We start from the raw sequence: 27498 nt of genomic DNA, 5'->3' as shown, positions 1-27498 counted from the left end.
ATAGCTTCTCATTTTTAATGTGATTTAATCCTTTGAGTTCTGTAAAACTTCCAAAGATATTAACATCTCTATATACAAAGAAGCAGTGCAGCAGTACATGTGTTCTTATACATTTTTCATTCTTAGAGAAAAATTATGAAACATTTGCTTTGAACCTGTTCTTCAATTATAAAAGGAAGCTAATTGGAAAGATTCATAAATATTCCTGAAGTGGTCAAACTACTTTTTTTATCTGAAACTAACATAAAATTCTAAGTTGAACTGAGCTGGTTGGAAAGGAGAAGAAATAACTCTGGCCTGCCTAAGCTTTGTCAGTTAGGAAGCAGGTAGGAACTGGCAACTCCAAGAAGGGAAGAATTAAGTTTAATATATCTTCTCACACGCCATCAAGTTACAACAGCTCATCGTGGAGGTTTAGACTGGCCCATCTCCCTAGAAGATAGAAAAAATTAATTAATTAAACATCATTTGTGTGTGTGTGTACTTCCCCTCCCCAACACCCCTCTTAGTCTTAATTTGTTTGTGTGCTCAGTTGTGTCCGACTCTTTGTGACTCCGTGGACTGTAGCCCACCAGGCTCCTCTCTCCACGAGATTTCCCAGGCAAGAATACTGGAGTGCGATACCATTTCCTTCTCCAGGGATCTTCCCGACTCAGGGATTGAACCTACTTCTTCTGTATTTCCTGCACTGGCTGGGGGATTCTTTACCACTGTACCACCTGGGAAGCCCCCCCTTAGTCTTGATTACTCCTGCCCTTATTGGTCACTTACTGAATGTTTTCTATACTTTTTCTGACTTTGGTTCAGATCTTTGTCACTTACCTATGTTTACGCTAGAAGTGTGGAAGCTTCACTTTATTATTAAAACTCATTTTTAATAATTGGAACAGAGGGCTCAAGTGATATATCTGAAGGCATTGTTAATAAATAGAGAAGCCAGGAATTAATAAATAGAGAACCCTGGGAGGTGGAACCCAGGATCTCTGTTCCTTTTCTTGAACTTAGGCTGCTACACAGATTTCCATCCTCTTAAGGAAACAACAGTACAGGGTACTGAGCCTTCTAGTTACTGACATGGATGCATTTGTTTTTTCTCTCTGCTGTGCCACGTGGCATGTGAGATCTTAGTTCACCAACCAGGACCCCTGCCGTGGCACAGAGTCTTAACCATTCAACCACCAGAGAAGTTCTGACTTGGATGCACATTGATCACCCCAGGTTAGACACTCACTCAGCACCTTAGGAAGTAGGTTTAACAATCACATTTTATAGGCAAAGACAGTTGAGGGCAACCAACTTGGCTAAGACTGCACAGCTGGCATTCAATAGCTTGTATTTTGAGGCACGTTTCCACCTATTACTTCATGTAAGGACTGTGCCAGGCCAGGGGCCTCTCAATAATACTTCCTGTCTGAATTGATGGATGTCTATCTGCACCCTCTCTATGGAAGTTCGGCAGGAGGCGGCAGGGAGAACAAAGCTTCTAGAAGCTAGGCAGCTTGCTCAGCTCACTCAGCAAGTGAGTGATTATCTGGGAGCCCAACACTCCCCCATTTCCTCCTGTGGGAGGGACCCTGACCAGCTGTACAATAGGGGAGCTGCCCACAAGACATGAATCCTCAGCAGACCACTGTTTTTTTTTCCCACCTCCAATCTTGTGTGTACTGAAATATTTAGTAGTAAGGTTTCATGATGTCTGTGAATTACTTTCCAATGGTACAGACAGAGAGCAAGCAAATGTTAACAGTCTGTGGATCTAGGTGAAAAGGACAGGTGTTCACTGTATTGTTTTTTAAAATTTTACATAGATTTGAAGTTATCCAAATTAAGATGGAGAAGGAAGGAGGGAAGGGAATTCTGGTGATGTACATTCATTCTCTGTGATTCTCTAGTGCCAGCTAGAGTGTTCAGCAGCTTTCTTTTCACTATCAGGGGATTTATTCATTAAAATTGCTAAAATATGGAGTCTGAATAGATGACAGTCACTGAAGAGTCAACTGACTACAACTACGGGTGTGTTTTTTTGTTTTGTAATTAAAAAAAATTTTTTAATAAAATTTTAAAGGTTACCTTCCATTTACAATTATTACAACACATTGGCTATATTCCCTGTGTTGCAGCCTACCTTACACTGAAAAGTTTGTGCCTCCCAGGCCCCACCCCTGTATTGCCCACCGCCAACCCCTAGTTTGTTCTCTGTATCTGTGAGTCTGCTTCTTTTTCATTATATTCAATAGTTGTGTTTTTTAGGCTCCACATGTAAGTGATATCATATAGTATTTATCTTTCTCTGTCTAATTTATTTCACTTAGCTTGATGATCTGTGGGTATGTTTTTAATTTATAGATAATCCTCAGATTTAGTAAACTGCTATCTTCCACTAGAAGAACAGTTGTATTTCCAATTATACTTGCAATGAAAATTTGCTACCTAACTAAAAAAATGTAACTTCTTCCGTGAAAGCAGAAAAACAAATATCAGTGTTTGAAATGAATTAGCTGATTTAGCAAGCTTGCATTCTTGTTGGACAAATTACAAAATTCAAATGCACAATACTCTTAACCACTGTTGTAAAAATAATTTTGATGGATTTCTAGCTGGTAGTTTTCTTTTCTCCCCAATTGTGTTTCAAGACCAAAAAATTTAAATACAACACCGTAGAACTGAAAGTTTACAGAACAAAAATCCAGTAGTCAGGGAAATTTATTTTTAATGGTAAAGCATCTGCCTACAATGCGGGAGACCCGGGTTCAATCCCTGGGTTGGGAAGATCTCCTGGAGAAGGCAATGGCAACCCACTCCAGTACTCTTGCTTGGAAAATCTCATGGATGGAGGAGCCTGGTAGGCTACAGTCCATGGGGTCGCCAAGAGTCGGACACGACTGAGCGACTTCACTATATGCATTTTACTCTTGACTTTGGGAAGAAGTTTTTATTTATATTTTTTATATTTCAAAATATATGATTGTAAACATTTTTGAATAATATAAGCTAGAAGGAAGAAAAAAAGTCAAAGTCTTCTTACCTACAAATAATTATCATTAAACATTTTGGTTGGATTTCTTTTAGGTTTTTTTTACCCATTGTGTTTGAGTTTTCATTTATTTTATTTTATTTATTTTTAAAGTTTTATTTTATATTGGAGTATAGAATAGTCAGGCTTCCCTGGTGGCTCAGTTGGTAAAGAATCTGCCTGCAATGCGAAAGACCTGGGTTCAATCCCTGGGTTGGGAAGATCCCCTGGAGGAGGGCATGGCTACCCATTTCTGTATTCTTGCCTGGAGAATCCCCATGGACAGAGCATCCTGATGGGCTGCAGTCCATGGGGTCGCAAAGAGTTGAACAAGATTGAGCGACTAAGGACACACACAAATAGCTGATTTATAATGTTGTCTTAGTTTCAGGTGTAGAGTAAGGTGATTCAGTTATACATATATATGTACTATTCTTTTTTAGATTCTTTTCCCATTTAGAATAGTGATTTTTAAAATTTATTTAATTGTGTGTTCGGTATATATTTTTTGTATATTGCTCTTTTTAAATAACATTATAAGCATTTTCAGTATTATTACAGTTTTGAAAAAAATCCTTTTAAGGTACAGGAAATGAAAGCAATAACAACGAAACTCTGGGAGGATATATAAGAATCACATACCTGAAGAAATTGGTGGGTGAAAGACAAGGCCAGGACACAGATTTCCTAACTGAACACCTCCCTAGATTTCTGTGCACACACACACACACACACACACACAACTGTTTTCTTATATATGTATATTGCTTATAAGAATTATTTGAAAAAGTTATTTGGATCATTTTTAATTTGGGTGTGATATTATATTAAGTAGATAGACCTTTATTTATACTTGGTTACATAATTCCCCAATAAGGGAACTCTGAAGTTCTAGCTAACCTTTTTTTTTTTTTTTTTTTTTGGCTGCAACACATCACATGCTGGGTCTTATGATAGTTCCCTGACTGGGAATCAGACTCGTGCTTCCTGAAGTGGAATCGCAGTCTTAACCACTAGATTGACAGAGAAGTCCCCAACACTTGAATTCTATTTAATTTTTTCCTCATACTTTAACCTGTGTTTAAAAATCACTTCATGCGTATGAAATAATTTCCTGATCTGGCCTATTCAGTAGTTGAAATAATCACCTTGGTTTACTGTCCATAGGTTTATTTTTCAGTGTTGATAATTTACAGTCATATTTGGAGATGAAATTCCTAATGATTTCCACTATTTCTTGCATGTAAGAATAATTACTCTCTTGCATATCTTTTCCAAGGGGAAGAAAATACCCTTCATGTATTACTTGACAAATTTAACACACTGTGTAGATTGAGTTAGGAAAGAGAATATTTGGCAACAGACTGTGATGTGTCTTCCTATAACAGATGTCCACTTCCTGAGAATCTTCATGTAGACATTATCATAAACTTCCATACGTGTGTGGAGTCCTTTGTCTTCAGAACTATGGTCAGGTGTGGGTAAGACTGAAACTGTGGTCAGCCTCAGCCTAGGTATGCTATTAATAGCATCATAGAGAGCAGAGTTTCCCTTGGCTGAGAGAGGAGCTGCCTGGACCTTCCAGCCTGGTTGGAGATACTGCAGCCGCCACTCTTTCCACCCCCTCATCCCATTTACGCTGGTGGCTTGCCTTGACCAAAGACCTCAGCTTACCCCACAGCAGCCACAACATTGGCAGTCTCCACACAGGGTCCCCAGGAGGCCGTTGATCACCTGGATGGCACAGATAATTATCTGAACTGCTCCTATGATCAGCAGGATGGAGAAGAGGGTCAGATTCCAGGGAACCACGTCAGTAGGCTTTTGGCACGTGCTCCATATGTCAGGGTTCCCGAGGTATTCTCTGCCAGGGACATGGGAGAGAAAAGAGACACTGGTTAAAAAGCATGCAATCCCCTAGGCTAGAAAGTCACCACAGTGATTTTTCTTTTGCAGCACCATCTATCCAAGACCTAAGATTCCTGAGAAAAAGAATCCCATAATAACAACACATTTAAATGCAATATCTAACAATAAAATTGTTATTATGGGATTCTAGGTATTGCATTTAAATGTGTTGTTATTATGGAATTCTTTTTCTCAGAAGACTCTTGAGAGTCCCTTGGACTGCAGGGAGATCCAACCAGTCCATTCTGAAGGAGATCAACCCTGGGATTTCTTTGGAAGGAATGATGCTAAAGCTGAAGCTCCAGTACTTTGGCCACCTCATGCAAAGAGTTGACTCATTAGAAAAGACTCTGCTGCTGGGAGGGATTGGGGGCAGGAGGAGAAGGAGATGACCTAGAATGAGATGGCTGGATGGCATTACGGACTCGATGGACGTGAGTCTGAGTGAACTCCGGGAGTTGGTGATGGACACGGAGGCCTGGCGTGCTGTGATTCGTGGGGTCGCAAAGAGTCGGACATGACTGAGCAACTGAACTGAACTGAACAATTTTATTGAGTATCTACCATGTGCTGGAATGGACCCTCTATGTGTTTCACACATATCCACTCATTTATTTCTCATGGAGACTTCACGGTTCTTTTCTCCCGCTTCACAAATGGGAACACTGAGGCGCAGAGAGGTTAAGTGACTTACCCAGCTCACACAGTTACTGAGTGACAGAGTGATTTTTGTGAGCTGACCAGGCAGATGGGCAAATCAAATATATATTAAGGGGCCATGAAAATGAAGACACACCAGGAGGACAATCTTACAAATGTCCATGGCCTTTATCCTACTATTGCCTGCAGGGACCCTTTGAACTTCTGGCAAATGACCTGTCACCTCTAGCGGCCCTCTGAAGCCATGGAAAGTACAATCATGTCATATAGTTAAAGGGAAAGTCTTGATTCTTTTGAGGCCTACTTCCAGTCATACTGTGAACTGACTCAGCTGTATTTTTGTGACAATGTACGGATTCAAAAAGGTTTAATTAACTAGAAGAAAGAAATAATCTGCTGCCTTATTACATATTTTATAAAAATTTTTAAATAGGAGAAATTACAGTATATTTGTAAAACAATATATATATTACATATATATTATTAAGAGTCCACCACAATATCAAAGGCATTGTGCCTTGAAGGAGAAATGTGAAATATGCTTAAAAGACAAAAATGAGGGTAAAGGGATAAAATTTCTGCAATATTGTAATTTCTTCTCACATTATTAGAGCCCCAAATTGGTTTTTCCCTTTTGCTTTAGGAATCCACTCTCTTTTCAGGGTCTCTGTAGAAAACTCTCTATCTGGCTACTAAAGGAACACCTATCTCATTGTTTTTAGATCTTTTTGACCATCTGTCTCTGACTGTTTCTCCAGCGCATCAGTACACACTAATTTGAGATATATTTTGTCTTAAGATTTTGAAAAACCTTTGAAATGATGGAAGACGTTTCCTTTATCCAGATAAAGGAAAGAATGAGCCATTCTTGATTTAAAGATAAAGCATTGCATATTGCATTGGTTCACCTTCCCACAAGAATATAGTCCTGGCTGCTCACTGGCTCTGTGATTTGTGTATCTCTCTGTAGAGTGGGAATAACAATATCTATCAAATCATAGGGTTAAATAAGGATTAAAGTGAGGATTAAATAAGTTAACACTAATAAACTGCTTAGAACCATGCCTAGTAGATAGTAAGTGCTCAATAAACCCTAATATTGTTAATTACTTTGCTTAAGCTGAGTAGTGTGGCCTAAAGGAAAAAGACTGGTTATTTTGAATTCAGACAGACCTGAGTTTGAATTCAAGTATTCCTCTTACTGGCTGTGTATCCCTCAAATAAGTCACCTAACACCCCCTGACCCCTGCCCTTACCATTAGTTTCTTCATCTATAAAATGGGCTGAGAACAACTGCACAGCTCTGAAAATTCACTAATATACCTTATGTATTGCTATGTAAGACTTAGCAGTATGTTATTTTTATAAAACACCCATTTTTCTTTTCTGCCTTTTTCCATGCAGTCTCTCTCATCTTTACCATTTTTCAACTTGATGATTATAAGAGGTAATAAAAGGCAGTATATTAAAAAGAAAAGATCTTAAAATGAAGTTATTTGTCAATCCTGAGTTCCTGCCCTTGTGGAAAGGGTTTGTCCCGTGGTGAGATGACAGTGCCCTCTGGTGGTAAGATTGGTGAAACACTCACGGGGAAGCTAGGAAGCAACGACTGAGTTTGGGTGGAGAGATCCTTACAGTTTCACTCCAGCAGCTGTATCACCCTTTACAAATCCTCACGGATAGTTGTTACACAGGCCCTTTTCCTTTACCCCCAAACTCTCAGGTTCTGAGAGTCTCAGATCCCTGAGATGATTGCTGCTTTCAGCCCTTCAGGTGAAAGGGCTCCCTAATTTTTCGTGGATCTGGAGGCTAATCATACTCCCACATTCTGTGAATCGAAGAGATCCCTGAATCCTATCATTTGTGAAGGCAGTCCCAACTGAGCGGCAGTAATTCCATCAACCTCAGAGTCAAAGCCATGGATTTCGTACAACTCACTTCTTAGCAGCAGCAAAGGCTGCTGAGGGAAGGAGCAGGGGAGCCCAGGTGCTTTGCCTGGATAATAGGTGCCACTTCCTCAGGGATTCCCTGGTGGCTCAGAGGTTAAAGCATTTGCCTGCAATGTGGGAGACCTGGGTTTGATCCTTGGGTCAGGAAGATCCTTCAAGAAGGAATGGCAACCCACTCCAGTATTCTTGCAGTATTCTTGCCTGGAGAATCCCATGGACAGAGGAGCCTGGCGGGCTACAGTCCACGGAGTGACAAAAACTCAGACATAAGTTAGCGACTGAACAATGTAACATAACATCATAAAGAGATTATTCTCTTTGAACCTTCATGAAGCTGGTTGAAAAGACAGAAATTAATCACAAAATTATTATAAAAACATAACATTTTAGAAAGTTCTGATACATCATAGTATATCCCATTCAAGGTAATGAATTTTTTATATTCATAAAAATGAATAGTAAGGTTGAATGTTTAGCAAGTGCTATGTTATGTACATCATGTTATTTCATTCTTGCCTGAACCCGTGAGGTAGATCTTACTGTCACCCGGTTTCACAGAGAAAGAGCTAAGAGGTGTGATTGCCAAGATCATACCACTAGTACGTGACCGGACCCAAAGTCTGGTCAGGTCAAGGGCAAAGCCGCATCTTAACATCTTTGGGGCTTTCCTGCTTCATGAAAGCTGGAAACACTTTGTTGCAAGCCCATCTCACCCCATCTATGTGACTTTCTGCTCTGGGGAGTGTGTTCACAGCAGTTCCTTGCTAAGAAGTAATCACGAAGAGCAGCTGCAGATGGTCGTAACTGGAAGCCCAAGCAGAACACCGAATGGTTTCAGGTCTGTGCCTGGTGAAAGAGCGCTCTCCTCACCCCTGAACTCCTTCCTCAGGGAACAGGGAGGGCTGCAGCCTGAGCTGGCAGTGCTGTGCTTGGCAGTGTCTCCTGCCCTGCCCCACTGCGGACTGTCCTTGGCCTGGCCTCCTGCATTCCCTCCCGCAGCTGCTTGCATGCCCTGTGCTAGCTGCTTCCCTTTCAGCAGCTCCGGGTCAAGGTAGATCGGCCAACTGTCTCAGATAGGAGGACCTTGGGTGGGAGGAGGTCCTGCTTCAAAGGAAGCCAGGAGGGCGTATCTCAAAATGTCCCAGGTTTCTTTTTCCTTCTAGGATGCTTCTTCAGTATGGTTTCCATGACTGAAAAAGTTAACTGCCTTTGTTCCTTTAATATGATCAACAACAGGCACTTCTAAGGAAAACAGAACTAAATTCTATACTCTTGAAGAGCCCTGAATTTTGTGCCCCAAGCTGGAAACCTCAAAGTCCAGCTTGATAACCTTTCCTCTTTCTTCTCATTCCTAATCCTGATGATTCCATCTCAGAGAGTCTCTGAAATTTCTCCCCTTTTGAGCCCCAGTTCCACTGCCTTAGAGATGCTCAGAATCTTATCTGGATTGTTCCTCCCACCTCCTGCTTTGCTCTCTCTGTCACTTACTGAGCCCTTTTGTTCATTCTCCACATCACTACATCCTGATCCTCCTAAAACTCCCAAGTGGCCATGGCTTATCCTGCTTGAAGTCCTCTGCTGTCCCCCAATGTCTTGAAGGTCTTCCTGTGTCTCCATCAGCCCCTCCTGTGGCGTCCCTCTGCTCCTCCCTCATAATTCACCCTGAGCTTCTGGCCACTCAGTGATCTGACATTCTATAAGCACATGGAACCTTTTCAAAGTAGCCTCAGGACTTTCTCTTCTCTCTGCTTGAAACCTGTTTCCCCTTCTCTCCAAAAGACAGGCTTCTGCACATCTTCCAAGATCAACCCCTGTCACCTCCTCCAAGAAGTTTCCCTTGCGCAACTTCATTTCACCCTTTTGGCTGGTGAGGGCCCATCCCCTCTTAACACCCTAACTTACCATGTGCTCACTGGGGCAGGGGACCAGGTCTGTCCTCCTCTGCTCCACATTTGAGACAGATTTCAGCAAAAAGTGAGGTCCCAACAGGTGCTTTTGTTTTTTAAATTCTTCTACTAATTACTAGCTGTGGAGCCCCAGGCAAGTTAACCTTTTGAACTATATTTTTTCTACTCTAGGGATAAAAAAAATCTTCTGAGATTTATTAGGAAGGTTAAGTGAAATAATGCATGCAAAAACACTTGGACTTTAATTATCAGAAGGAGCAGGAAGAGGTGGAGGAGGAAGGGGAGAAGGGAAGGTTCTGCTGCTGCCATTGGGTGATGAGGGAAACTGTCCTGAGTCCTTTCCTTTGGTCTCATACACATGATTATTCCTTCTCACTCACTAAGTAGCTGTGTATGTGTGCTACACTGCAGCTACCATAACTCCTCTGATGCCTCCACACTGGGATCCGATGGATGGATCCATGGGATAGTAAAAATGATTGGAGACAGAGGCCCCTGGGCTTTTCAAAATGGACTCTACAAAAATCAGACAGTACAAATCAATATAGTGTTGAAAAAGCATTGTGACCTGAAGTCAGAAAACGTGGACTCAAGCTTCCATCATTAAGAACAGCATTCCTTTGGGCAAATCATCTGTCCTCTTTGGGCGTCTGCTGAATTATCTCTGAAGGAGAGCTTTTTGTGAGGCTGAGATGAAACATTGTAGGTGGAAGCACTTTCCTTATTTTTTTAAATGTTTTATTGTTTTACTATTTTTTTTATGGGAGTATAGTTGCTTTATACACTGTCAGTTTCTGCAGTACAGCAAAGTGAATCAGATGTATATATACATATATCCCCTCTTTTTTTTAATGGGATTTCCTTCCCATTTAGGTCACCACAGAGTGTTGAGTAGTTTCCTGTGCTATACAATAGGTTCTCATTAGTTATCTGTTGTATACACAGTAGTGTATATATGTCAATCCTGATCTCCCGATTCACCCCACTACCCCCTCCCACTTTGACTGAATATACTAGGCAACACAAGATTCGAGGGTTGTTATAAGAAACTTGAAATGAGCCTCTGCAGCTGGAAGGAAGGTTTGGAGCTGGTTGCAGGAGATAAGGCCATAAAGGAGGAAAGACATGGGATGTAGGGGAGAATGGGTGCTGAGGAAAGCCTGCCGGGTAGCAGAGGGTGTGGTGAGACACATGTCTGGACCCATCCTCCTGAAAGCCCTTCTGTAGCAATCATGGCATATTTCATACCAAGGGTGGATCTGCATTTTATGTGGGATTAAATCCTACAGTCAGGGCCTGATGGGAAAGAGCACGAATAGTCAAAATCATTCTAGCTTATAAATCACCTGCAGAGTGTATAGTATGTATGATTTTGTAATAAATCCAAATGCAACAATTTTTAATCATATTATAGTTTGAAGCTACTATGCAAATGTGTGAGTACACAAACCTTTCTCCCTTTTGATAACTATCAAAATCTTTTGGCAAAAAGGGGATGAGTGGGAGAATTCTGAAGTGTTCCTGCTTTTCTGCACAGTTTATTCTGTTTTTATTATTAAACCGCTCTAGCCAATCTGATCTCAGGACAGGGAGGCCTGGCATGCTGCGGTTCATGGGGTCATAAAGAGTCAGACACAACTGAGTGACTGAACTGAACTGAACTGAATCCAATACCTCTTAATGGATGGGTTAGCTGCTGTTGAGAGGGGTAAATAAAATGACACATACAAAAGGATCTATCACAGAGTAATGTGTGATATAGGTGTCTGATGTGAATGCAAACTTGCTTCAGCAGGACAGATGCAGAAGACTTTGAAAAGTGGTATCTTCAACCTAAATGTCTATCGATAGATGAATAGATAAAGAAGATATAGTCTGTATATACAATGGAATATTACTCAGTCATTAAAGAAGGACATATTGTCATTTGCAGCAACATGGATGGATCTAGAGATTATCATACCAGGTGAAGTAAGTCAGAGAAAGACAGATATCACAGGATATCATTTATGCATGGAGTCTAAAATATGACACAAGTGACCTCATCTATGAAACAGAAACAGGTTCACAGACATAAAGAACAGACTTGTGGTTGCCAAGGGGGAGGGGAGTGGTGGAGGAATTAATTGGGAGTTTGGGATTAGCAGGTCCAAACTACTGCACAGAGGATGGGTGAACAACAAGTTCTTACTGTGTAGCACAGGGAACTATATTCAGTATCCTGAAATAAACTAGAATGGAAAATGAAATGAAAAAATTAAAGCTATTCAGTCATGTCTGACTCTTTGCGACCCCATGGACTGTAGCCCACTAGGCTCCTCTGTCCGTGGAATTCTTCAGGCAAGAATACTGGCGTGGGTGGCCATTCCCTTCTCCAGGGGTTCTTCCTGACCCAGGGATCGAACCTAGGTCTCCTCATTGCAGGCAAATTCTTTACTATCTGAGCTATCAAAGAACCCAGAATGGAAAAGAATATTAAAAAGAATGTATTTGTGTATATATATATATATATATATGTAAAACCGAATCACTTTGCTGTACAGCAAAAATTGGGGCATCCCAGGTGGCGCTAGTGGTTAAGAACCCAACTGTAGGCGTGGAATCAATCCCTGGGTCAGGAAGATCCCCTGGAGAAGGAAATGACAACCCACTCCAGTATCCTTGCCTAGAGAATCCCATGGACAGAGGAACCTGGTGGGCTACAGTCCATGGGGCCACAAAGAGTAGGACACGACTGAAGCGACTTAGCATGTGCAGCAGAAATTAGCACAATGTTGTAAATCAACTATACTCCAATTACAAAAAAAAAAAAAAGAGAGAGAAAAACAGGAAAGTGGTTTCCTGTCCTCCCAAGCTGATATTTCCTGTGGTGACCCATAGACCAGCTGTCTCTGTCCTGACCTGGAACATCAGTGCCAGCCCACCCGAAGCTGGGTATGAGGGTGTCAGAATAATATAAGACCACTGTCCTGCCTTGGAGTGTAACTTGGCATCTCTTGTGTTTCTTTCTCTCTCCTTTGTTTTGGACGTAGATGTATTCTAATTGCTTTCAGATCCATCAAGGGGAGTACCATTCACATTATAGGATAAATGCTGTCCATAGAAATACTAGGAGAAGGATCCTTGAAAGGAGGCATAATGTGTAGCTTTGCAGGTATGCCCCTGGGTGGGGAGGAGGGCTCCATCCATGGAAGGACCTCAGGAGATAGCTCAGCCTCATGCCTTCTGATTGCTACACTCAAGCAAGTCAAGCCCACAGCGGTCCTCTGTAAGAGGACAGGGCTTGCCACAGCAACATAAACACTCATGGCAATTGCTACATGCACTATAAGGATGTTAGAGGGCTTGTAACTACAGTGAAGGGTGGGGATATTTTATGTGAAATCCTTGTGGACAAACTGAGACCTCAGGTCATAAGAACCAGCCACCTCCATCTCCTCTGTCTGGAGCCTGCTCCTGAGATTCTGTAACCTCTCATATACATCCATAACTAGGGATTTGACTTAATGAATTGATGTCCTATAGGTTTTTTTTTTTTTTTTTTAGGCATGGGCCCATCCTCTGTGTGCAAGAAAACCCAACAACTCTAGTTTCTGACTCCCTAGATATGTCAGTCCCTGTGCCAGACAGAGAGATTGTAATGATGAATGAGACAGAGGCCATCTCAGCCCTCTTGGAAGTTAACCCTATCTAATGGGAATGCCCCACCTCTGCAGTGTTCAATATGGTCAATAATAGCCATCTGCAGTTACTGAGTGCTTAAAATATAGCTAGTGTGATTGAGGAATTTTAAGCTTTATTTCATTTATTGGAACTTAACTTTAAGTAGACACATACAGCAACTGTCTACTGCCTTGAGCGGTGCAGTCTAGGTAGGGGCAGAAGAATGTATAGTATAAAAAGACTAAGATCCAAAGTTAGAAGACAGGAGTTTGTGCTTGGTCTCTGCCTCCTACTAAATGAGAGATATGAAACACATCACACTTATTCAGCCTGCCTTGTGGGGGGAAGTCATACTTCTTGAGGTTGTTATGCAGATTAAATTATAAATTCATTTGTTTAAAAAGTTCTTTACAAAGTACCTGAAAATATGAAGTGTTACTTTAATGAGTTCTATTAACATTAACTCTCATGAAGAACCTACAATGTTTTCAGTATATTTGCACCTTAAAAGATTGTTTAATTATTTATCCTGCAGGCTCTCAGTGAAGGTCTTTACACCCTGTTTATGAATACCAGTGAAGGCCTTTGAGCTCTGTTAACAAGTAATCATTCTCATTTTCTATTATAAGATTTTCAAACAATGCTCTCTGTTTATTAATGTTACAAGTTGCCTAGTGTTAAGGCTAATAACTGTTTGAGTACAAGTGGTGATACCACCCACCTCTTCCCTCAGGACAGCTTAGTGAGTAAGTGCTAAGTTGCTTTAGCTGTGTCTGACTCTTTGTGACCCTATGGACTGTAACTCATTGGGCTTCTCTGTCCGTGGGATTCTCCAGGTAAGAATACTGGAATGGGTTGCCATGCCCTCCTCCAGGGGATCTTCCTGACCCAGGGATGGAACAGATGAGGTGTCATCTTTTATTACTTCTTCTGGTGTCTATCACAAGATCACTGAGAGGTGAGATCTTGTGGAACTTCACTGCACAACTGCAGCTCTGCCTTAAAGGAGCAACATGCCTGAAGCTTGTAACTGAAGATGGAGGACCTTATACAGTGTCCCCCTTGGGCGTTTACCTCCTGGTGCCCACTGTGGTGACACGTTGGTGTTGCAGGGTGTACCTTACCCGTCCTGGAAGGGGTAACCCCATGTGCTGTTTTGGCTTATGAGACATTTTGGACCCTTGTTGATTGAGACGGCTGAAACAATAAAGGAGTATCCAGCACCCAGGCCTCCAATCACTGCAAATATTGTGGAGGTGAACATCTGAAAGAGAAGGAGAGAGACCATGTGGGGTTCTTAAGGTGTTCAGAGATTACATGCAACACTCCTGACTGTCCAATCATTGATGTGATGAATACGGGGAAGTTCTGGGGTAGAAGCCAGTCTTTCCTGGAAATGGGGCCTGTGGAGTCTCCTAGAATGAATTTTGATGTCTCATGTTCCCTTCTCTACCCCTATCCCCATATATTTTTCTCCTATTCATTGAGGACTCATGTGCTAGTTACGGTTTTATACCTTTGAACCAGAGTTTTTAACTTTGTTAAAAATAGATTGCCCTTCACAGGGTTAATATGGAAGACCAGTCTACTACAGAGTCAAGGACTCTTAGAATGGGGAGTAATCTTAAGTTTTCTGGTCCAGTCATCTTGCTGAGTCTAAGTCATCATGGGACCTCATGTGGCAAGCAGGTTTTGCTTATGAGAAAGGGTAGGAATCTAGGATATTTCCTCCTCAATCCTAATTACATCCCTTGAGTTCAAAAAGAGAAGTCCAACTTCTCTTCCATCAGGTAGCAATCTTTAAAATATCTGAAGGTATTTTATATTTTACATAAAAATATTTTCTGTTTGACATCTCTCCACCTCTTCTACCTGCTGCAAGTTTTCTCTCCTTTGGGTTACACAAACCCAACAATTTCAGTTCTTTTAAATATTTTTATATAACAGAGAGTAATTAGTGAAAAATGGATTGTACTAGTGCCTTTTTTTCAAATTATAAAATCAAGATAGACTATAGAATATAAAATGCAGAAACAATCTTGGAGCCCATCTAGGCTAACCCCCTCTTAGAGATGAAAAAATTTAGGCATAGAGAGGCAATCTCCATTCTAAACAGTAATTGGCGAGTAGCTTGGAAACATTAACAATTTTGAAATTAGAGATGAAAAATTATCACCTCCATTGCATTGGGACATGAAGGTGTAGTGCAAAGCACAAGAGTTTAAAAGTCAGCAGACTCAAGCTCAAATCTCAGCGATGCTACTTTTCCCTGTGTGATGAATCTGCATAATGAATGTAGCCTCAGGGTCTTAGCTTCTCATCTATAAAATGTGCATGATAAAGCCTGCTTAAATTAGACATGGTGACATAAGTTAAATGTCAGATACTTCCTTTTTCCTGCTCCTCCTATTAGTATCAGTCTTTTCACAGTGCATATTTGAGGGTTTGAAGGTGGAGTTAGAGGGTAGAGAGTATCTAATTGTGCCTAAACAACTGGAATCTATGTAATCTATTTAGCTTGGACTCATATTCATGTCATATATCATATTATGTATTAATATACTTTGGATGCAACTTTCCAAGACTGAACTCTGGTTCCATGGACCATATCTGACTTCTCGTGCCTGCAGAACTGACCATTTTCTCCTTCATATGAAAACTCAACAGGACCCTATGGGACTCCTGGGCATGGAAGCCTTTCCATGTCCCCTGTTTCTTGTTTGTAGGGAAAAGACTGCAGCCTCCATGACCTTCCCAGAATCCCAAAAGGCAGATTCGAACAGTTGCTAATAAGGGAAGAAAGGAGATTCAGAGACAAGGGAGGAATGGCCAAGAAACAATAGTGCAGCCTTGGGGCAGGGTCCTGGCTCTGTTTCAAGGGATAAACACAGCAATATCTTTGGGCTCTTTACAGAATTAAGACCCCCAACAAATGGAAGATGTTAGCATTCTGCATTTCAGAGAAAATCATAGTTTGATAACTTTAAGAAACTCATCAGGAGACCACCTGAGACCAGATTAAAGAAGTACAGGCCCTGCACACACCCTGATCCTTATCAGCAACACTGCTCTTGAACCCTTGCTATAAAACTCCTCACCAAATCCTCCTGGGTTGGAACATACAGTTTTTCAGAGCACAAGCCTGCTGTGTCCCCTTTGGCCTAGCAAAGCAATAAAGCTTTTCTTTTTCCTAGTTTATATTTGGGTATATATGGTAATTTGCAAGCTTCCCAGGTGGCACTAGTGGTAAAGAACCTGCCCACCAATGCAAGAGACATAAGAGACGTGGTTTCGATCTCTAGGTCAGGAAGCTCCCCTCAAGAAGAGCATGGCAACCCATTCCAGTATTCCTGCCTGGAGAATCCCATGGAGAGAGAGCCCTGGTGGTCTACTGTCCATAAGGTCTCAAAGAGTCAGACACAACTGAGGCGACTTGGCATGCACACACGCATGGTAACTTGCAGAGTTTTCTGATCTCATAGGAGACTATAACCTTTTTCTTATGAGTCCTTGCAACAACACACTTTGGGAGATTCTGCTCCAATTTAGTGCCAGTGCACAGAGGCCAAGAGTTTGGCATCAGTATCTCCTAGCCCCAGGACCCTGGAATGTATCTACTCTCATCACAGCACAACAAATACAAATACATAGTCTCTTATCTTAAAATTGCTTAAAGCCTTCAAAAGCCAGAATTTACGTTTATTTAAAGGGTTGAATATTCTTATATTTTCATAAAAAGATCTCAGAAACCTTCTAGTGCAATCATCTAATTTTCTGACTAGTAAAAATACCTTCATTCTATTAGAACCTTTAGATGCATTATCTCATTTAATCTTTTCAACAAACTTGTGAGGTGGGTGTGATTATCCAGGTTTTCCAGACAGGAAACTGAGACTAGTAGAAATTAAGCTAATAGCTCTAAGTCAAACAAAAAGTGAAGTGGTGGGACTGGGATTAGGCCATGTCATTTGGTTCCAAAGGCCATGCTCCTGTCACTTTCTCAAGTCACACATCTAGGAGGTGGCCAAGCCTCCAAGCTAGACTGGAGGCTCTGGGGGAGGGGCACCATAGAGGTAGAGGATAAGAGGTACAAACTATTAGGTATAAAATATGTTATGAGGATATATTGGACCAATATTCTATAATAATTATAATTCTATAATAATTATAAATAGAGTATAACCTTTAAAAATTGTGAATCACTGTATCATACACCTGTAACTTATTTAATATTGTACAGCAACTATACTTCAAAAAAAAAAAAAAAAATAGGCATCTCCCTCCCAGCGCAGTGTCTTGTACCTGGTACTTCTTCAAATCACACACACACACACACACACACAAACACACACACACACACGGCACACTGCTACTAGCGTCAGATGCACTTAGCAACAGATCGAATTTGTCATTTGCAAATTTTTCTTTGGGTGACATTGATTCTCTCACAGAAATAAAACGACAGATAAGTAAAAAATAGCTTTTTCCTTTTTTTCCTGGTCTTGAGTCAGGAATCATGAAACTATTAACTGTTGAGAATGAAAGAGCATCTAAAATTGCTATAATAGAAAAGGAAGATCACTTTTTCAGGAAGGCAGTTTGGAAGTCTGAGGGGACCCAGGGTTCTAGCCTTCTTGGCGGCACCCAGGCCCCCACCTGCCTGGCCTCAGCTTTCGGTGATATAGAGAAGAAAGGGGTGGGTAGTTCTGGAAGGTCCCTTCAATTAAAACAACTCAGGATTTCATCATCCAGTGGCCAGAAGGGCGAGGAGAAATCTATCTTGTGCTATTTGGGAGGAGTAGAGGCTTTTCGATATCATTCCTGGAACATTTCAACAGGCCAATGTTTACAGACACAAAAAGTGAGTGCGCTTGCAAACAGTCCTCATTTTAGGCAAGTCTGAGTACATGCAAAACCAGGTTAATATAAAACATCAATGAGATAATTTCCCCTTTACCAAAGAGTCCCCCTGGTAAGCACCTCTGACCAACACTATCCAGCTGGAAACTAATGCAAGCCGTATTCATAATTTAAAATTTTCTTATAACCACCACTTAAAAGGTTTAAAAAAGGTGAGATTAATTTTAATAATATACTTTAATCGCATATTCAACATATTATCACGTCAATAGACAATCAATAGAAAAACTACTAATGAGATATTTTATATTTTGTACCAGTTCTTTGGGATCTGGTGTGTGTTTTCTACCTATGGTACATCTCAGTTTAGACTGGCTACTTTCTATATGTTCAATAGCCACATGTGGATAGTGGCTCCTGCATTGGACAGTACAGTCTAGAAAACTTGGAAGATTGATTTGGGGTAGTAAAAGTTAAAAAAAATAGATGAATATGGTCTGTACTGATTTCATGATTATGATTACTCTCAGGAGGCAGGAGTGTATAACAGAGGATGGCAACACAGTCATTCTCAATTGAAGCAATATGGTTTTATTTCTTTACCAAACTATCTGAAGAAAAAATGGCATCAGGTTACAATTTAATAAAGCTACAGGCAGTATGTTCTGTTTTTGTATTCACATTTGACATATTTCACTTTGAAATTTGAAACGTTTCTCCAAATAATTTTTCATTACTTTTCCAGGATGGAGAAGCCAGCTACATTTTATGTCACTTCGTTTTAACTCATGTTTAGAAGTCTTGAAAAACTGCTTAAGTTACTACTCTGTTATGTCTTAAAATAAGAAGGAGTACCTTTCATTTACCATGGGTTACATGATACAACATTTTTAAGTTAAAAGAGAAATTATGAAAGTAAAGTTGAATATGTTAGGGAGCAGGCACTCTAAACTGAAGCTTTTTAAAAGTAAACAGGCAAAAGGCCTGGAATATTTCTGGAAGGAGACAAAATAATTGGGAACACTGCTAACCTCTGAGGAAAGGCGTTGCCAAACTTTACAGAGTCAGGAATGTGTGACTTCCTTTGTAGTTTTTGTACTATGGACATGTTTTTCCTATTCTAAATTAATAAATAGTAAAGAGGGGACTCTATTGTGTAGTGGCCAAGGGCATGGGGTACAGGCAAACAGATGTGGGTTTTGTTTTCTGGCTGCCCGACAAGATATGTGGGATCTTAGTTCCCAAACCAGGGATCAATCTCGTGCCAGCTGCATTTGGTGTACAGTCTTAACCACTGAACCATCAGGGAAGTCCCAGATTAGGTTTGATTCCTGTTTCTTCCCTCATGACATTGGGAAGCTTATCTTTCTAAGATCTCCATTTCTTCTTCCGTAAAATAAGGTTCCAGAATAACTACCTGTCTCCCTGAACACGGGCTTCCCTGATAGCTCAGTTGGTTGGTAAAGAATCCACCTGCAATGTAGGAGACCCCAGTTTGGTTCCTGGGTCAGGTGGATCCACTGGAGAAGGGATAGGCTACCCACTCCAGTATTCTTGGGCTTTCCTTGTAGCTCAGCTGGTAAAGAATCCACCTGCAATGCAAGAGACCTGGGTTCGATCCTTGAGTTGGGATGATCCCCTGGAAGAGGGCATGACAACCATTCCAGTATTCTGGCCTGGAGAATTCCATGGACTGTATAGTCCATGGCGTCACAAAGAGGCAGACATGACTTTCACTTTTTTTCCCAGAACATAACATGTAAGGTTGCCTAATCAATAGTAAACCGGGAATCAAAAGTACACATGTCTAGAAAATCAGATAACCCCTTGGTGGGGTAAGCTATTAGATAATGCCTAGCACTTCACTGGGGCTTTCCTGGTAGCTCAGCTGGTAAAGAATCTGCCTGCAGTGCAAGAGACCTGGCTTTGATCCCTGGGTTGGGAAGATCCCCTGGAAGGAGGAATGGCAACCCACTCCAGTATTCCTGCCTGGAGAGTTCCATGGACAGAGGAGCCTGGTGGGCTACAGTCCATGGGGTCACAGTCAGACACAACTGAGCGACTAAGCACAGAACAGTACTTCACTGGGAGGATACCCAGAGATCTCTCTTGCCTATTTCCAATATTTGAAGAATTTTCCATGACATTAACAATCACTTGATAAATGTCTTTATTATAAAATTTTAATAGTCATAGCCTCACATATGTTCAGTTCAGTTCAGTTCAGTTCAGTCGCTCAGTCGTGTCCGACTCTTTGCAACCCCATGAATTGCAGCACGCCAAACCTGAACTTCTACAAATACAAACAGCTTAGCTCTGGGGAGAAAAAGAAACGTAAACAGGCTGTCTTCTGGTTGCTCAACACACACCTTCAGTTTGCATTTCTAAAGAAGCATGTGTTAATGTATATGCTGTAAATGCTTCCCTTGAAGTGGAAGAGAAGGCTCTCGAATCACCAGGTGTCAGTTTAAGACCTCCCTTTTTATCAGACTCTGGAGGCAGATGAGGTGGGGTCCAAGCCCAGCTCTGCCCCCGCCTGTGGGTTGTTCTGTCAGCTGAAGCACCTGGAGGAGGTGTGGGGGTGGGGCCGGGGGCACTGAGAAGGGAGGAAAAGTGGGTGGTTTAGGAGACAGGATATTTCAAGGCTTGGGCAGTGGCAACATGTTGGGGAAACATGTCTAGTGGGCATGAAGTTTTCTTTCAGAAAGGAGGTACATAGAGATTACTTGATTTTTTCACTTAAACATTAATGCCCTCCTTTTATTTTCTGACTCAGTCTTGGGAATACAGATTGAGGGTGGGGGTTAGTTTGTGGTGGTCAGAAACTTAACTTGCAAGAGCCTCAGTTTCCTTTATAAGTATAAAATGAGAAATGGAATGTCTACCTCAAAGAGCTATTGTTAGAATTGAGCCTGAGAAAGTACGGAGATGACCTGAAATCCTCCCAGAACATTCATTTACTTCATTCATCCAACAAGCATTTATGAAGGCCCTATGAGCCCCCAGTACCCCAGGCACTTGGTACTACCTCCTCTGCCCTGACGCTAACGCTTACAACCTTTGTCTCCCAGCCCTTGCCATGACCTTATGAAAGGTAGCAACGGGCATTGGCCATTTTACAGCAGAGGATTTTGCAATATAGAACATTTAGAGAAGAAATAGGGTTTCATACTTCATTTCTTCTTTTATGATAATTATTTCACAAGAAGGGGCTTTCTTAAATCCCCTTCAAACTAACAGGTCCTTACAAGGAATGCGGAGGCTGCTGTCAGCAGTTAGCGCTCTTGGCCTCAGGAAGTACTGACGTCAGAAGTGCTCAACAGGAGGCGTCCCTAGGGGTCGCTGGCGAGCCGAGTCGGACGCGGGGAGAAGTGCTGACTTCCAGTGAATAGATTGATTTATAACCTGATCAAGATCTCCCTTCAGAACCGATCAGTGCACTATCTGGCTCTGCCTACGGGTGGGGTGGGCGTTTATCTGCATGATATACTTTCAGGATGCTGAAATGCCTGTCTGCCCCTAAATATCTCCTTTATCAGGCCAATTATTAGAGACACTCCTCCGAGTTAAGGTCAAGGTTTTCTAAAGGCTCTTATTATAGTACATACTTAACAGGAAAGAGTTGATAAAATGAATTAGCTGTCCCATTGGACCCTGTGTGCACATGCTCAGTCGCGTCTGACTCTTTGCGACACTATGGACTGTAGCCTCCCAAGCTCCTCTGTCCATGGGATTTCCCAGGCAAGAGTACTGGAATGGGTTGCCATATCCTCCTCCAATAGATTTTCCACACCTAGGGATCGAACGTGAGTCTCCGGCATTGTAGGTGGATTTTTTATTGCTGAGCCACTGGGGAAGCCCATTGAACCCTGAGAGGTCAATTTTTTATTTTTATTTTTTTATGGATTAGAGGACAGATCAGCTGCTAGGACACCTCTAGTTTGGGAGCAGGGTGAGACCTAGCCACATACCCAGACCAGGGTTTTCAAAGCCCAGTTTGAAAGTTTCCATCCTCTTGCAGCTTTTGTCCCAGGGCTCCTTTTTCTCAGCTCTTATGTGCCCTGCTGCTGCTGCTGCTAAGTCGCTTCAGTCGTGTCCGACTCTGTGCGACCCCATAGACGGCAGCCCACTAGGCTCCCCTGTCCCTGGGATTCTCCAGGCAAGAACACTGGAGTGGGTTGCCATTTCCTTCTCCAATGCATGAAAGTGGAAAGTGAAAGCGAAGTTGCTCAGTCCACAGCCTACCAGGCTCCTCCGCCCATGGGATTTTTCAGGCAAGAGTACTGGAGTGGGTTGCCATTGCCGTCTCTGCTTATTTACCCTAATTTATTTAAAAGAGTGCAGATCTCAGGGACAGGGTTTCGGTCTTGCTCTGCCTCAGAGAATGTTTAGCCTTCATTTTTTACTTTCACCCTGAAACCATCAATTAGGCAACCTCAAATTTTTTTTTCCAGCTTATTGTCTTGCTTTATCTCTACAGCAATCACGTCCTGCTTCCACTATAGATTCCTACGTCCTGTTTTTACTGCCCAAGGAAAGAGAAAAGAATGATGCAGCTAATTTCTGAAGAATATTCCAGAAAGACTGAACAAAGAAGAGAGAGACCAGGAAACAAATAATAGAGACAGCTATGAAGACAGCCACGTGATTTGGCTCAGCGGCTCTTGGTCCAGTTTGTTCCTGCCTCACAGGCCTTTCTACCCAATAGGGTTTCTTACATGATGCTCTCAGAAGCCCAGTGTTCCTTATACACCTGGAAGGGAATATTGTGAGCCTTTGGAAAAATAATTCAAATCTTTAGCATTATAGAACCGATCAAATTATGCTGCAGGGGTTTTTTTCTTTTTGTATGACAAAATGTTTGTAAATGCATGCATGCGTGCTAAGTCTGACTCTTTGCGACCCTATGTTCTGTAGCCCTCCAGGCCCCTCTGTCTATGGGGAATCTCCAGGCAAGAATACTGGAGTGGATTGCCATGCCATCCTCCATGTTTGTAAATACCTTTCTTTAAAAACTGACTATGGCTTCAGAGCCTTGGAACATTAAGGAAATATCTAAAGCAGGGATATGAACCCCGTGGCCTTTTGGGGTGGGCAAAGAGCTCAGTAATGCCCAGGTGGTGGTGGTTTAGTCACTTAGTCATTTCTGCCTCTTGCAACCCCATGGATTATAACCCACCAGGCTTCTCCGTCCATGAGATTTTCCAGGCAAGAATACTGTAGTGGGTAGCCATTTCCTTCTCCAGAGGATCTTCCCGACCCAGGGGTTGAACCCATGTCTCCTGCATTGCAGACTGATGGCTGTTTTTTGGCCAAAATATAGGCACAGGAGTACCAGGTTATTTTTTGTTTGTTTTTTAAAATAAGTAAGATATCTAGATTTCTTTTGTGTATATGCGAAATCTATTTTTAAACGGTGGCAGCTGATTAACAAACAAATGAAACCAAAACAAGAAATATTTCTGCTGGTCACTTAGAGAGTGGTCACCCCTGGTGCAGAGGGGCTGTGGCTGGTGCTTTGGTTTCCAAGTGGCAGAGCTGGTCCTTTGAAGGGCACTGCCCTTGTGAACAGTTAGCTAGTGGCTGGAAGGAGTCGTACTCAACTTACATCAAGAACGGATCCCCCTTGAGAGGTGAGGGACCCCAGCAGATGACTTGCATTGAGCAGACCAAGTGTTTCAGATTGTATATATTCAACTGTGCTTAATAATTTTTCTGCTTTCCTCTCGGATTTCACTCAAATCTAATTTAAAAACATGCTTTGCACAGTACTTTGAATATTGTTTCCCTTCTCACTGTGATTATGTGTGAAACAAACAACAACGACAAAAATGAAACAAAAACCCTGGTTTTGTACTGGCTGATGTTCAGCCTTCTACTCAGCACCAGGGAATGAGCTGTTAGATTTCTATGTAATTCATCCAATTTCCTTAATTGCTCTTTTTTTTTTCTTTCAAATTTTCATCTCTGATTTATTCCCCCCAAATCCACAAGGTGTAATGGGATTAGATTTCAAAGAAAGAAAATGAGTTACATATTTACTTCTTTCTTTTATCATTAAGTATATGAAAAAATAATTATATATAACACACACTGGAGCTTCCCTAGTGGCTTAGTGGTAAAGAATTCACTCGCAATGCAAGAGATGGGAGTTTGATCCCCGGGTTGGGAAGATCCCCTGGAAAAGGAAATGGCAGCCCACTCCAGTATTCCTGGAAAATCCCATGGACAGAGGAGTCTTGTGACTATAGTCCTTGGGTTTGCAAAAGAGTTGGACACAACTTAGTAACTAAGCAGCAACAACAATAACACAAATTTTAAAAATCAAATGTATCAAATTACCTAATTATTTGTAATTTGCATCAAATTACATAATTGTATAAAATACATTGTGGTTGATTTTTGCATCTTTTTGTCAATAATGATTTTAAATGTTGCTATAATAATCAATGCTTGATTGTGTTTGAAAAGTGGTAACATTCTCTTTGAATGATCCTTGATCTCGAGGGGAAAACATCATGGTATTCACAGTGCACCAGCCTCAGCCCTTCACATGTATTCAATAAGGCAGGGCAACCCACTCCAGTATTCTTGCCTGGAGAATCCCCATGGACAGAGGAATCTGGCGGGCTACAGTCCTTGGGGTTGCAAAGAGTTGGACATGACTGAGCAACTAAGCACAGCACAGCACAGATATTTTTTAGTTGACTAGATGAGGAAATAATGATAAATGTTAGAAATGATTATGTTTCAGGACAAGTTGCAATACCTTTCCTTTTAAGAGGTTAAAGGTAGGAATGTATAATTTATCATTGGGGTTCTTTTAGATGGACAGCTGACTCTGGAGATTAAATCAGGTGCTGGTTGATCCATCATCCAGCCAGTAATTCTGGCTCAGCCTTCTTCATTTTTGCCACATCAATGTATCTGAACTCAATATTTTTCTTTAAATCAGCTCTCTATTTTATTCGTTTATATCACCTCTATGAATGAAAAGCTCGAATCATCAACACACATAAATACAATATTATTGAATTTCTAGTTAATGTTTCTCGCATTCCTGGAGCTGGAGACTCGTTAGGGAGATTACAGAGAATTAGAAATAGCAAAGACTTTTTTCCATCAAAGTAAGAGTTTTCTTGATAGACTTAAGAGGATTGAAGGAGAATTAAAAGAAAATAACTTTCTGTATTATTGAAAGACAGAGCAAATCTGTGTGCCAGCAGAGCTTGTCTGTCCTTGGGAAATTCTGAGTTAGTCCAACTTCCTCATCTTAACAGATGGGCAGAGGGAGGCAAAGAGCACCCCAGTTGAGGACATGGGACTCAACCCCACCCCCAGCCTTCCCACTCCAGCTTGGAAAGGTGAAACCTATTTTCTGTAGCTTGCCCACTAAAGATGGATGGCTACAGGAAACAAGAAAGGAAACAGAAGGCTGGGTGAAAAACGGGGGTAGAGGTAGGGAAGTGCGGAGCCTCTGAGGCAGTGATCCTGGCAGGGGCTTAGATGGAGAGTTTAGGGGGCTATCAGGAGAAGTCACCATCTGTTATCCTGTCCCAGCCCCACCTTTACAGACAAGGCAACACAGAGCCAGAGAAGGGAATTGACTTGCCCAAGGTCTCAGGGCTTCTCAGAGGCAGAGGCAGTCACAGCCCCCATCTCTGCCTTCCAAGCCTGCAGTCTTTTCTTTATTAAGCTATACTTTTAGTTAGCATTTTATTTATTTAAAAAATTTTTTCTTTTGGCCAAGCTGTGCTGCATTCAGGATCCTAGTCCCCTGACCAGGGATCTAACTCATGCCCCCTGCACTGAAAGCACAGCCCCTTAATCACTGGACCACCAGGGAAAGCCTCAAGCCTTCATTCTTTCTATGGCATCACTGCAGTTTTCCAGCTCTGATATCCCTGACTGTTAGTAACATTTTGAATGACACTCATATTCTATAAGTAGAAGGGCTATGGTTTTAAAAATTTATGATTACTCTTACTTTGCACCAGCAAGAATCCCATCATTATCTCTGTACCAGCTGCCCTCAGAGTGTTGCCTGGGGCTGGTTACTCATCCCCTCAACGCCCAGCACAGGAAGGCAGTGCCCCCTGGAGTGGGTCTGGTGGCTGATTCCCCCCTCCCGGCCTCCGCAGGCACTCACCGCAAAGCGCTTCCCGCAGCCCTCATTGCCACAGCACCCGCAGCAGTCATTGTTCTTCAGGCCCAAGAACACCAGGGCGGGAAAGATCATCTACAAGCAAAAGAAACAGCTTGTGGGCTGGCACGTGAAGGGGGCGCCCCGTGCCTGCCTGCCTGTGTGAGGAGCCACATCTCCAACCTGGGACTTGGGGGCCAACAGCTAATGGAGTCTGGCTGGTGGGTAGACGAGTGTTATGGAATATTTAGGTTCTATTTAGCCTAACTGCAAATCCAGTGAGGCAATATATCAAGATCTGACAGTCTGAGTTTCCATTTACATGGTGGGTTAGGAGAAGGACAAAAACTTGTCCTCGATTGTCATGAAACATGAGTTTTTCTCTCTCTAAACCAGAAGTTCCTAGTCTATGTTGGAAATAAGGGATAAAGAAATCATTACCAAAGAATTGGAAGAGGAATTCACTGACACCTGTTTCTCTTGGTAGTTTTCAATGAATTTACTAGAAAAAGTATATTCACTCCCCGACACCCCACAACCCCGCACCCTATCACGATCTTGTTAAAATAAATTATGTAGCACTCAGTTTGGTTCAGGGAAGTCTACTGCCCCATGGGAGCTGCCAGCCTAAGTCTGGGGATTCCTTAGCTGGTCCCTATAAGGAAGGGAAAAAATTGAGGCACTTAACGTTTCATCATGCACTTCTTGGGCTTTTGTTAGCAACTAAATCTCTTCCTGTTCAGTAAGTACCCAATTTTTAAAAGATAGGATGAAAATCTTTGGGGGAAAATGTTAAGGTTTCCTTACTCACCAAGACTCCGCTTCCTAATATTCCTCCAAAATACCAGACCTCGTCGGAAAGGTGGTCATTGTTGTCTATCACTTTTCCTCCAGGGAAAAATAGCAGGATGTTAGCGAGGAGGCCAAACACAGACAGGGGGATGAGGGTGCCCCCCAGGCACTTGGCACAGCTCCCAGTGCACATGCTGGGGATATAGGATGTAGGTGTGTGATTAAGCCCCCTTGCTGCCTTCCTCGCAGGTTCTCTTCAAAGTTACCAGCTGCAGAGTCGTAACAATTGTCCCCAAGTCAATTCTTATTTTGGAGCCGAGAAGCAAAATCAGCCTGTGAGCTGTGTCCTAGGAGTTGGCTTCAGCTTCTCAAATGTAACAGAACCTCATTGGCGATGGTCATTTATATTCTCCCTGACCTGAAGCTCTTTTTTCCCTCCCTGCACCCTCATAAATAAGATTACGTTCATTGCAATCATTTTGCCATGGAGACCAATAACCTCTGTTAATAATCCACCAGCACAGACAAGACACTCAACCTTGTTGCAATCGAACTTAGTGCTGGAACAAAAAGCATCTGGGCCTATGGCACCTTTAATCTGAC

At 41.9% G+C, this 27498-nt stretch overlaps 1 protein-coding gene across 1 annotated transcript; it reads right to left on the bottom strand.

The window, feature by feature from the left end:
• TM4SF4 (transmembrane 4 L six family member 4) lies at positions 1–27498 on the bottom strand. The gene is made up of 5 exons (XM_040234610.1): positions 26915–27498; positions 26110–26199; positions 14225–14364; positions 4688–4877; positions 1–432 (listed from the first exon to the last, which is right to left on the bottom strand). The coding sequence occupies exons 1-5, from the start codon at positions 27086–27088 to the stop codon at positions 415–417; spliced, it is 612 nt and encodes a 203-aa protein (XP_040090544.1). The 5' UTR covers positions 27089–27498; the 3' UTR covers positions 1–414.

This window comes from Oryx dammah, unplaced genomic scaffold (assembly GCF_014754425.2).
Source record: "Oryx dammah isolate SB20612 unplaced genomic scaffold, SCBI_Odam_1.1 HiC_scaffold_2, whole genome shotgun sequence".
NCBI classification, from domain to species: domain Eukaryota; kingdom Metazoa; phylum Chordata; class Mammalia; order Artiodactyla; family Bovidae; genus Oryx; species Oryx dammah.
Note: the sequence above shows the minus strand (reverse complement) of the source record. Positions and strands in the feature narration are given on the sequence as shown.

Excerpts from the sequence above, each read along its gene's own strand:
- TM4SF4 (XM_040234610.1), bottom strand. The coding sequence starts at position 27,088 with ATGTGCACTGGGAGCTGTGCCAAGTGCCTGGGGGGCACCCTCATCCCC. Across the intron at positions 14,365-26,109 it reads GCTGCGGGAAGCGCTTTGCG|ATGTTCACCTCCACAATATT; the intron begins GTGAGTGCCTGC and ends CTTCTCTTTCAG. Across the intron at positions 4,878-14,224 it reads GGTTACCCCTTCCAGGACGG|AGAATACCTCGGGAACCCTG; the intron begins GTAAGGTACACC and ends TGTCCCTGGCAG.